The 12,286-nt window shown below is 43.4% G+C and overlaps 1 protein-coding gene and 1 pseudogene across 1 annotated transcript; both read left to right on the forward strand.

Annotated features, from left to right (window-relative positions):
• Positions 1-1,538: 1,538 nt before the first annotated feature.
• LOC147450113 (uncharacterized) lies at positions 1,539-2,060 on the forward strand (annotated as a pseudogene).
• A 476-nt stretch (positions 2,061-2,536) lies between these two features.
• On the forward strand, positions 2,537-6,759 carry LOC147450114 (uncharacterized). Its single transcript, XM_086520986.1, has 3 exons — positions 2,537-3,150; positions 3,202-4,852; positions 6,169-6,759. The coding sequence occupies exons 1-3, from the start codon at positions 2,537-2,539 to the stop codon at positions 6,757-6,759; spliced, it is 2,856 nt and encodes a 951-aa protein (XP_086377112.1).
• Positions 6,760-12,286: the final 5,527 nt, after the last annotated feature.

The raw sequence follows: 12,286 nt of genomic DNA on the forward strand, positions 1-12,286 counted from the left end.
AATCGCTTATAGTCAAGTCTCAGAAATGAGTATCTTCCAGAGAAAGTCTCAAAAATGGCTGGGACTGCCAAATACAACCAAGTATGGCTCCACAAATGCGTACAATGGCAGTTTCCACAAGTAACGTATAATCCAGCAGACAATGCGCTCAAATAGGCCCAAGTGATGCATACCCACAACAACTGCAAGTGACATCACTGCTAGTATATCATTGTACTCCACCTACCTGTACCTATGTGAATCACTTGTACCTGTACCTGTACCTGTCCCTATAACCTGTAACCTGTAACCTGTAATCCCGAATCTCGAAGCTTGAAGCTCGAAGCAGAAGATACTCGAAGAAGATCCTCCGTGGGGGCACCACAATAATGTGAGGGGGATGGAAACACACACAACGTCTCTATAATGATCTGACACACACTCTTGGGATGATACACACACACATTATGCGGCACCACTCGGCTTACACAACCAGCCTGGCCGAGACAGGAAACACACAGACGGAGTGAGAAGAGAGAGATTTCCCACTTGCCCACTCAACACTCACACATACACACTCACACACAAACTCTCAATTCAGCTCAAAGGAGGAAAATTGCTATTGTTTAGACTCAATGAATCTCAGCCCAACACCAATGGGGCAAATAGTTTACACAGTATTGAGGAAATACACCAGATACAACCACAAAGTTAAGTAGAGGGTTCACTCACCGGAGAAGATAACAACGAAAAACAACAAAAAATATGTGAGGAATTTGGAAAAATGAACAGTGCCATTGCGTCCGGAATGCCCAAAAACCCCAGTCTACAATGTCAAAGTGCTCAAATCCGACCTCGGATGAGCAGTTTAGCGCCAAAAAATGCTCCAAAAACAGCAAAAACACACTTGCGGCTGTTTCTCCTCTCTTCTCCACTTTTTTTCTGGTCTTCCCTCTGTTTTTTCAGTTCCCACACTTAGCTTTATTAGTTGGACACCCTTGGCCTTTTAGATGACCTCAAACGGACCCCGAACAGGCCAAAAACTGACCTCGCAGTGCATAGTTGTCACCTTTTTGCATCATCCGCACACCTGGCACTCATTTCTTTTCAATAATGCGTCTCGCAACCACGTGAATTGGACCCAAAAATTGGTCCTAATGATGACCTTTATGCATAAGTCTCACAAGAAAACACCCACGTTGTGTCCGTCCTCATCCGCGTGCAAATATTGACCCCGTTCGCCCTCCTGACGCCACTAGATGCCATCTGACACACATGCTTACCTCATGTCGTCGGCCCGTGGATAGCTTCCTCGAGAAGTTTTACGCGCTACCAACTCCTCCTTATTGTAGAAAAAACTCAGTGGTACTGGTAATAGTGAAAATCGATGCACTATGTACATGGTGTCCTACCTGTACACATGTGGGCCCCACGTAACCACCTGGCTAAGGAAAATGGGCAATCCTTTATTCAATGCACCATGCATGTGTATGTACATATGTGCAATACCTTGCTCCAAAAAACTCTTGACAATGTTTCAGGATCAGCATGAGGTATACATGTGATTTCAAGTGTTCAACATCATGTACATCTCTGCGTGCAGATCAAACGACTACGACTTTCGAGCATCGGTCATGAGGATCCTTGAGATATCGACCACTCCTCCGTGTTTTCGAACCCAATGAGGATGGTCTCGAGCCTGGTGGTCTCGTGGGAGTACTTTTACCATCAGGGCTGGAAGCTTAGGGAATTTAAATAATGATCTTCGCCGCATCAAATGGTGCGAGGAGTTAAGGCTGGTCCATTACTATTCCTTTTGGCCAACCGATGTCAAAGCAATGGCGGCACATGGAAGCGTCAACCTCAATCGGTGGGTCTATGACAAGGTCATTGCAGTCGTTCCAAAAGACCGAGTGGTTGTTATAGGAAGAACTAGCCACTTCTCGGGCAAGGGATGGACAACAGGATTACCAGAACTTCGCTCCACTTATCGACTATTAGTCCCTATAGAAAATCCTCCGCACTTCTTCCTAAAGAGTGCCCAAGAATATCACAGCTTCAAATATACACCTGAGGATTAGGGTTACTATAACATTTTGTAACAAGGCCATTGGTATTCTTACATCAATAGAAGACGTTGATTTTTTTGGAAGAGAAACTGACTCTTGATAAATAATCTACTCTTGAGCTTAATTGAGATTTGGTGTTCCCTACATGCTTCACGATAGTAATTGATGCTCGTTAATGCGTGTGTGTTGCAAATAATAAACTTAGTTGTTTTGCTCAAAGAAATTGATTGACTGGTCAAGTCATTGATTAATTGTTGGTGAAGAGCCATGACTGGTTAAGTCATGTGATTGGACTAAGTTATGATTGGTTAAGCCATGTGTTGAACTCTAAAGGATTAGATAAACCCAATACTTTAATGACTTAAGTTATTATAAGCATTGGTGTTAAAAATTTGCAAGAGAACCCTCAAATTGATCCTATAGTGGAGAATCCTCGGAACGATGTTTTATACACGGAAGTTCAGGAGAAGAAATTATTGCTCAAACAAATGCAACCACCTTCTTTTAAGGGTGAAGGTGCCAATGTGGAAAAGGATGCGGAAGTCTGGATTGAAGCTATGGACGATTATTTCTCAGCTACCAAGACTGCACCTGCAAACCAAACGATGATGGGGATGTTCCGCCTTACGGGTGAAGCCAAATTATGGTGGAAACAACATTTCCGTGACATGGGAGTGTTAGAAAATTCCCAAAATTGGAGGGAAATTAAGCAAGCAGTGAAGGAAAGATACTTACCCCCTGCTCATGAAGCGTTAAAGATGAACGATTTCTTTAGCCTGAAGCAATACATCCTAACCCTGGAAGAGTATTACTCAAGGTTCGTAAATCTTAGGCGTTATGCACCACCAATGACGATAGAGCAACAAGTAGCTCGATTTTGCCAAGGTTTAAGAGAACCCATTTGCTCACGACTGGAAGCCATGAAACCTACCACTGTGCAAGATGCCTTATTGCGAGCCAAACCTTTGATGAAGGAGCAAGGCATAAGGAGGAGAGTTGAACAAAATCAGAATTTTAATGGTGCTAGACGACCAATAAGATTTTCCAATAATGAGAGGCAGCCACAAAGAGACTACGCTGCAAATGTGCAAAACCCTACAAGGTTGGATGTTTGATACTTTGAGTGTGGAGAACTGGGACATTACCGGAACAGATGCCCACACTTATCTAACAGAGCAGCGATAGCAACGAAGGCAGACCGAAGACCCCACCCGATTGGAAACAACACTGGACGAGGTGGTGGACGTGGACGAGGGCGAGGAAGAGAAGCAAGGGCATTTGGAAGAGGTCAAGGTAGGAATGCACATGCACGTGTAACCATAGGAGAACCTACCATTGGTGAAGAAGAAGAAAGAGCGACTATCTATGCAGCTATTGACAACCCTGGAGCTCAACGACAATTCGCTGTTATTCAGACCCCAGCCACTCATCAAGGTAAATCTTTTAACCTTCTCATCAATTGTGGAAGTACCTATTCTTTTCTATCCCCAAAATGTTTACGAAAGTTGAACCGAAACCAAAAACAAGCTAAACCTATGACTGTAGAATTGGCCAATGGGAAAACCGTAGTATCTCGACATTCTGTGGGAATCCTTGATTTTGAACTAGGAGGACACACTACTTCAGCTTTCTTTAGAACCCTACCAGTTGGGATGTACGATGGGATTATTGGGATGGATTGGTTATCTAAGAATCAGGCTAGCATCCATTGTGGTCAAGGTAGTTTGAGCTTTCGAGATAGTCAAGCAAGGCAAGTCAAACTACAAGGGAAAAGTGGGAGCCCAAAGATTCAATTAGTGAAGGCAAACCGTCTACTCAAGGGTATGGGAGATGGTCAACAGGTATTTGTTGTCAAGTTGAATAAGGTCGATCCAAATTCAAGTGATACAAAACCCTCGTGGCTTCATGAATATTCATATATTTTTCCTGAAGACCTTACCTCCCTTCCTCCAACCCGAGAAATTGACCATGAGATAGAGATTCTCCCAGGAAGTGAGCCCGTGTCAAAGAGACCTTACAAAATGGCCTTACTAGAGGCAATTGAACTGAAGGAGCAGCTTCGTCAACTTCTAGAACAGGGATTTATTATACCAAGCAAATCTAGTTGGGGAGCGCCGGTACTTTTTCAGAAAAAGAAAGATGGGACTTTACGACCCTGCATTAATTATAGAGGACTAAACCAGGTAACAATTAAGAACAACTATCCTATACCCCGAATCGATGAATTGTTGGACAGGCTACATGGTTCTAAGGTATTCTCAAAGATAGATCTAAGATCTGGTTACTATCAAATCAGAATAAAGGAATCAGATATTCCAAAGACAGCTTTCAACACCCGTTATGGCGATTTTGAATTTATAGTAATGTCATTTGGTCTAACCAATGCTCCAGCTACATTCAATAGATTGATGCAGGATATCTTCAGGCCTTACCTAGACGATTTTGTCCTTGTCTTCTTTGATGATATTCTAATCTACTCAAAAGATGAACAAGAACATGAAGCTCACCTAAGGAAGGTGTTAGATATTCTTCTCCAGCATAAGCTATACGCAAAGATGAGCAAGTGTTCATTCTTCTCTCCAAGAATTGAATACTTGGGTTTTATTGTTTCGCAAGAAGGAATTTCAGTAGACCCCGCTAAAGTTCAAGACATTGTTGAATGGCCTCGGCCAACTAATGTAAGTGAGCTTAGAGGATTCTTGGGAATCACAGGCTGGTACAGAATCTTTATAAAGAATTATGCGGTGATCGCCGCACCCTTGACAGACCTCTTGAAGAAAGGAGCAAGGATCAATTGGGAACCAGTACATTAAGAAAGGTTCGACCAACTTAAGCAATATGTGATTACGGCCCCATGTCTAAAGCTACCAGATTTCAATCAAGCCTTTGAAGTTGTCACTGATGCTAGTGGAATAGCAGTTGGAGGAGTGTTAACTCAAGAAGGCAGACCAATATCTTTCACCTCCCGTAAGCTTAAGGTTCATGAAAAGAACTATCCGACCCATGATCTCGAACTGTTGGCAGTCATTCATGCTTTAAAGCTATGGAGACACTATTTATTGGGAAGAAAGTTTCGACTTATAACCAACCATAAGAGCTTAAAGTGGATCTTTACCCAAGCAACCTTGAATATGCGACAAAGGTGATGGGTGGAACTTTTACAAGAGTATGACTTTGATATTCTCTACCGCCCTGGGAAAGAAAACATGGTTGCAGATTCGTTGAGTCGAAAACCTTTTGTGGGACTCATATCTATACCTAACAACCCGATCATTGAAAGGATTAATGAAGCTGCATCATCTGGTCTAGAGTATCAAAGGCAGCTTAACCTTGTTCGATCCGGAGAGTCAAAGACTATACCTTCAATGATACACTTCTCAGAAGATGGACTTTGTCTCTACCAAAGAGATAGGTTATGTGTACCGAGGGACCCTAACTGAAAGAAGTCTATTTTGTTTGAAGCCCACGATAGCCCTACTTCAGGACACCCAGGTTATGCAAAGACTCTCAATGCAGTATGTAAAAGCTTTTGTTGGATTGGATAGAAGGAAGATGTACTACGCTATGTTCGCCAGTGCTTATCATGCCAAAGGATTAAGGCTGAAAGGGTTAAACTTCCCGGTAAACTTCAACCTCTGGACATTCCACAAATGAAGTGGGAATGTATAAGCATGGACTTTGTCACAGGATACCTACGGTACAAGGTGGGTACAACTCACTTATGGTGGTCGTTGATCTACTCACGAAGGTTACACACCTCATACCAGTCAAGACAACATTTACCACCTCTGATATTGCACGACTATTTGTTGAAGAGGTTTTCAGATTGCATGGATTACCCAAGCGAATTGTAAGCGATCGAGATGCGAAGTTTACTTCAAATTTTTGGAGTTCGCTCTTCAAGGAAATTGGGACAGAACTGAACTTAAGTACGGCATATCATCCTCAATCAGATGGACAAACCGAGCAAGTCAACCAAGTCATTGAAGATATTCTTAGAGCTTATTGCAGTAGGAAACCTAAGTGATGGATTCAATTCTTACCTCTAGTGGAGTATGCCTACAATGCTTCTTATCACCAAAGCATTGGTATGACCTCATTTTGTGCCTTATATGGACAGGTTTGCATCTCTCCACTTAATTTTTCAGATCCTACCATAAGAGTAGAAGCGCCTAAGAAGATGCTTGAAGAAATGGAAAGCCAAACGAAAGCCATTCAGAGGGATATTCAAGCGGCTCCGGATCGCCAAAAACAGTATGCAGATGGAAAGAGGTCCGAGCGAAGATTCAAAGAAGGCGACAAGGTTTTTCTTTGGATTCATCCAAAGAGAAGTACCTTATTGCTTGGAAAGTACAAGAAGCTTAGCCCACATTATTGTGGTCCTTATGAAGTGATCAAGTGTATTGGTACTCAAGCTTACAAGTTGAAGTTACCAGAACATATTAAAGTTCATGAAGTATTTCATGTGAGCTTATTGAAGCCCTATATCCCTAGTGATGATCAACTCCTAAATGATGAACAGATTGTCATGCCTACCCAAAGTATCTTAGAACTCCAACCATCCAGGATTCTAGAGTCCCGAGAGAAGATTCTTCGGAATAGAATCCTTAGAGAACACCTTGTTCAATGGCAGGACTACCCTGAAGAAGATGCAACATGGGAAGATGAAGCTACCTTAGAGAAGGATTATCCTCACTTTTTCTCAAGATGAGGACATCTCGAATCCTTAAGTTGGGGAGATTGTAATGTCCCAAAATTTATCCATATAAATCATTTCAGTTATTTTGCAAAGCGATTGAGATTCTCAATTTTGTGAGTCATCGTGAGTTTATCAGAGCAATCGGATTGAAAATCGGGTTCAAAATCCATTTATTTATGATCTTTATTTAGGTGGAACCATAGGTTTATGTGGGAACCTAATCTATGTGTGAAGAAAAAGCTTAGAGATAGTATTTTTAGGAAAGAAAGAGAGGTGAGTCAAAATTAGGATACTTCTTTCTTTCTCTCTTCAAAATAGAATGAGGAACTTGTAAGTATAGAGCTTGCGCATAGGATTCGCGAAAGCAAAAAAAAAATTTTAAAATTAGAGGCCGCGACGACGCGCGAGCTTTTCCTTCTCCTATTCTTGAAACCTCTCAGTATTTTTAGCACACCCCTATGGCCTATATAAAGGACCCTTCTCCTCTCACTTTGAACACACACATCTATCAAACACTACAAGAGGTTGTGTGCTCTTATGACGCTGTTAGCGACGGAAATACACTGGGTTTTTATAACCCCCGGCGTCGCTAAAACCGTCGCTACGAGCGTCGCTATATGCGTTGCTATAGGCGTCGCTATATAGCGACGCCCATAGAGACGCTCATAGCGACGCATATAGCGACGCTCATAGCGACGCTCATAGCGACGCTCATAGCGACGCTACAGAGCCATAAAAAGCGACGCTTATAGTGACGCCCGAGAGAAAAAAAATTTGGTGGCAGGACATTGAATGCCTTGCCACCCATCAACCATATTGTACTTGATTCACTTTTTTAAAAAAGTGCAAGGGTAGATAATAGACCCAAAATAGTCACCCACAAGACGCATTGTTTGCAAAATTGACAATTGTACACATCATAGGCAAAATGAATTGATTGGCAAATGTAATAATGACAATTGTACAACATCATAGGCATAAAGAATTGATTGGCAAAAGGAACTGCGGTGACAAATGTAATAATATACATGGTTCAAAAAGACGTATAAAATCCGTCTCATGATACATAAGCTATGAGAAACCCTAAACTAATGCTATCTAGCTACGGCTAAACTGACATCGTCTAGTCAGACGTCTCATCGCGTCCAAGCGGCGTATCTGTCGGATTCTACAAAAAAAGACAATAAGACAGCTTTCAGTAAGTATAAACATATAACGACATTTATAAAACAATACAAAAAATAAAAAAGAGTAAACCCTAATACTAACCATGCCGTCGCGAGAATTGAGAATGTCCATCAGGGCGTTTAAGCCCTTCCTGCCTGCGTACTCGTGCTGGTACGGTGTGGGATCACGTCCTGTCATCGACCACTGTCAAAACATACAAAGATTTCATTATGTTAGAATTAAAAAACTCATAAACCCTAAACTATCGAACATAAAGAGCAATGTGAAAACACTTACAAAATAGGCCTCAAATGATGCTCATCCACCGCTCCCCAAGTGGTGCGAGCTCCCTGCCTCTACTCGCGCTCTGGCTGCATCCTTTTGTTGCTTCCACTTGTCGGGATTCTCGCGCGCTGCTTTCTTCGCATTCTTCCAATCTTCTTTGGCCAGCCAATCTAGCCTGTTCCACCCATTCTTGATTGCTTTTTGCACTTCGGAACGCTTGTGTTTGCAGTATTCGCGCATTCGAATCTTCATCAGGTCTTCATTGAAGCGTTGATCCCGTGTTGGAACGGGAAACTCATCATGAAGTATGCTGATGACTCTGTTTTTTAAATCACTTGGTACTTCACTCCATTTGTTTAGTATGTAGTGTCTAAACAGCTAAGAGAAAAGACCACGCATGCGCGAGATCACCTTCTTGCCGTCATCATCCATGATGATGCCGCCGCTGATGTCGACGGAGTAAGGCAAGCCCTCTGGCCGGTGACGCGTGAACCTGGGTGTCCTGGCAGGGGTCTCTAGCGGCGTGTCTATGGGGGTACGGACGTTAGGTGTCTCCACCGGCGTCTGGGCCCCAAAGCGAGGAGTGTCGAGTGGGGTCGCTCCTGGTGGAGTAGGTAGAGGTGTGTAGCTTCTAGGAACAGTCAGCCGTGCAAAACCTGGCTTAGATGGCGATGTTGTGACTGGTGTGGGGGCGGGCAAAGAAGGGGAGGGTAAATAGCCTCGTCGAACACGAGGCGGTGTGGAGGCATCGGTGGCGGAATCCCCACAACAACCGCCACCGCCACCACTAGAGCGCCGGTGTCTAGACGAGTGTGAAGCTCGTCTCGTCGACGCCGAAGCTTCGAAGCGCGCCGAATGCTCCGAAAGAGAGGGAGATGCGGATGGAGTAGGAACGCGCGATGATGTGCCAGAGCGATGACGCTCCACGTACCACTGTCTCTGCTACGGTGACAAAGAAGAAAGAAACTCCTCATCATCCATACCTGCATTAAACACACGAATATTTAAACTTAATATTGAATGAATAGAGTAGACAATGACGCAAAGACCATTAAATACAATGACGTAATGATGCATATAAATACAATGACGCAATGAATTGAGTGATAGAAGAGGCAAGTCGAAAACTCAGAATTTTCAATCAAAAGATGTGAGCGCGAGTAGAAAAGAGCGTTATACACCATGGAAGGTACTTAGAGAGCCAGAGCTTTTACAACACGGAGCAAAATTGTTCAAATACAATATTTGTGGCTTTAAGAGATCTCTCTCTCATCCTCGCATAACTCAGCATAACTTCCTATATCTATATAGAGCTCTCCGTTTAAACACATATCCTCTGTTTCATTTTGTAGCTCCTCTGCATGCACCCCATATAGAGTAGTAGCATCTTGATGCTCGTCTGGCACCACCGCAGCGGCTTCTGATTGAGCATCTTCTCTGATCTCCTCCATTGATGTCGTTGTGATTGGCACATGGTAGCCTTCATACGTCCTTGCACTACGAGGGGCTACCTCTATGACGTACCACCAATTTGATGTAGACTTTGTAGGATGAAATATTACCTGCCAGAGCCACATAACTTACATGAGAGCTTTCAAGCACATAACTTGTAAAAGGGGGATGTTAACTATTTACATACTTGTTCACAATGCTCGGGTAGTACGAAAGTGTCTCTTAGGTCAGTCCATTTCTTAGTAGAATCCACCTCAAGAAAACCAGACTCTCCTCTACGCACAGTAGCGTTGCGACCCTCCATGATTATCTTGAACCATTGCACGTCGAACAAGTCGACAAAAAATCCTCTGTAATCGATCCTCAAAATCTCTTGCAGCGTGCCGAAGTAAGTGAGTTCCGCCACCACAGGATCTGCATCAGAGGAACGTCGTCGACTAGACTGTTCAAATTTTTCCATGATTCCACAATCTTGAGTAAAACGCTTTTTGTCGATTCATTCCACCCTAAAATGTCGACCTTTACACCATGCTGCTGTGTATGACTTATACTACAACGAACAAAGATTATGAGTGGCCGTTCAAACGTTTATAAATAAAGTCACTTGCTAGTCGTACATTGCAAACTTACCTTGGTCGCGCAACCCCGAGAGTACTCCCACTCTTCTTCAGTCACTTCGTCACCGCATTGTTGTGCGTTTTTCAATTGGTTGTGCAACCATCTTAAGCTCATGAAGGTTGGTAGGCTCTCCAGAACCGCTGGATAGTGCATCGGTGGTCGTCTTCCCCGTCTCCACTCGATTCGTGCCCTTTGTCGCTCTTGCTTTGCATCCTCATATTGTGAAATCCACTTTTGCATCACTGGATTGTGAAGCATGCAAAATCGGTTGATTTTAGCCTCTAGATCTTCCGTCATCTTCTTCTCAACACCGAGATTGCACATGACAATCCCATATATGCGCTCATCATCTATGGTTCGCCATAGCGTGTCCCCGGATTTATCAAATCTGTCTAGCCACTCTCCAATGTACACTAGGGACTCTGATACCAACCAACCTTCTGCCATGCTACCCTCCGGACGTGCCTTTTGACGCACATATCCCTTAAGCGTTTTCATGAAACGCTCTAAGAAGAACATCCATCTGGAATGAACTGTGCCAGCTATTTCCACCTCATCAACTATGTGAACAAGAAGATGCACCTGAATGGTTAGCATTGTAGTAGGAAAATGTTTCTCAAACATGCACACAAGCTCCGCAGCATTTAGTTTGGCGAAAGGTATGGAGTCTACGTTGATCTCCTTTTGTGAGATCCATTGCACCAGCTTTGCAAGTTTGTAGATTGTGTTACGGATGTCGAGAGACAAACATCCCTCAATGGCAACCGGTAAAATAAACTGTAAAGTATGTGCAGCAATGATATTAAAGTCCACATTTTATGCAATGATATTAAAGTCCACTATGAACGTACCTGACACATTTTATGCCAATCGTGTGACTTCAAACCAGTAAGCTTTCCTTCTTTAGTAAAACACGTTCGGAGCGAGTGCATTACGCCAGTGGGGGTCCGCAAAGATCGAATGGTCTCTTTTACTTTGCGTTCTTGGGCTCCTATGAAAATCCATGGTGCTTTAGGGAGTTTTATCGATCCATCAGACGCTGTTTGCGGCCAATATTGCTCCATACGATCCACATTTCTAAGGTCAACTCTGGCTCCCAAAGTATCTTTCTTGCCGGTCAAATGGTCCCATAGTAGATTACCCACATTCTTGAATATGTGCATTGGATCGAGCAAGTGATTGATCATGAGTCGGGGCCAGTATGGTAACTCGTACCATAGAGATAGTCTCTTCATCCCTGGAGGCAATCCGTCATCGCACATCTCCTTCTGCTCTAACCATGCTTGTGCAGACATCCTTGGTGGCTCTCTTCCCAAAAAGCCGTCGCGTAACACATGATTCTCTGGAAGATACGCTTGATGACCTTCGTAGATTTTCTTCTTCAGTGAGGGTGCCCTACATGCATTCAGTCTAGGTCCACATGTGACACATGCTCTGTATCCGCTTGTTTGAAGCCCTGCATGTATACACATGATAATAGATCAACTATGGGAAAAAACAAGATTTACAGTGTCTGAGTGAGGAGTGTCAATAGATCACCTGAGCATTCTGTTAGCCGGGGATAGTCATGCATGGTCCACATTAGAATGCCTCTGATCAAAGCATTCCGTCGTCCTGTGTGTCGGCTCATATCCACCACCTCTATGCCAATCCACAATTGTTGTAGCTCTTCCAATAGTGGACGAAGATACACATCCATATTCCCCACTTTATATCGCCCTGGCACAATCAAGCTTAGCCATAGGTGCCCCTTCTTCGTAGTCAACCACAGGGGAATGTTGTAGTTGACGATGACAACGGGCCATACACTGTAAGATGTTGATCTTTGACCAAATGAATTTACGCCATCCATAGCCAAGCCTAAGCGCAAATTTCGAGCTTCCTTAGCAAAATCCGACCATGTTCCATCTATATGTTTCCACGCTATGCAATCTGCAGGAATTCGTAGCACACCATCCGAAGATTTATTCTCCTCATGCCATGATGCTAGGGCGGCCATGGACTTACATTCGAAGAA

The sequence above is a fragment of the Adiantum capillus-veneris genome, chromosome 9 (genome assembly GCF_014529385.1).
Source record: "Adiantum capillus-veneris isolate H3 chromosome 9, ASM1452938v2, whole genome shotgun sequence".
Lineage (NCBI taxonomy): Eukaryota > Viridiplantae > Streptophyta > Polypodiopsida > Polypodiales > Pteridaceae > Adiantum > Adiantum capillus-veneris.

Coding starts and splice junctions, on each gene's coding strand:
- LOC147450114 (XM_086520986.1), top strand. CDS start 2,537: ATGCAACCACCTTCTTTTAAGGGTGAAGGTGCCAATGTGGAAAAGGAT. Junction 3,151..3,201: donor AATGTGCAAAACCCTACAAG/GTTGGATGTTTG, acceptor TTACCGGAACAG/ATGCCCACACTTATCTAACA. Junction 4,853..6,168: donor CAAGGATCAATTGGGAACCA/GTACATTAAGAA, acceptor TTATATGGACAG/GTTTGCATCTCTCCACTTAA.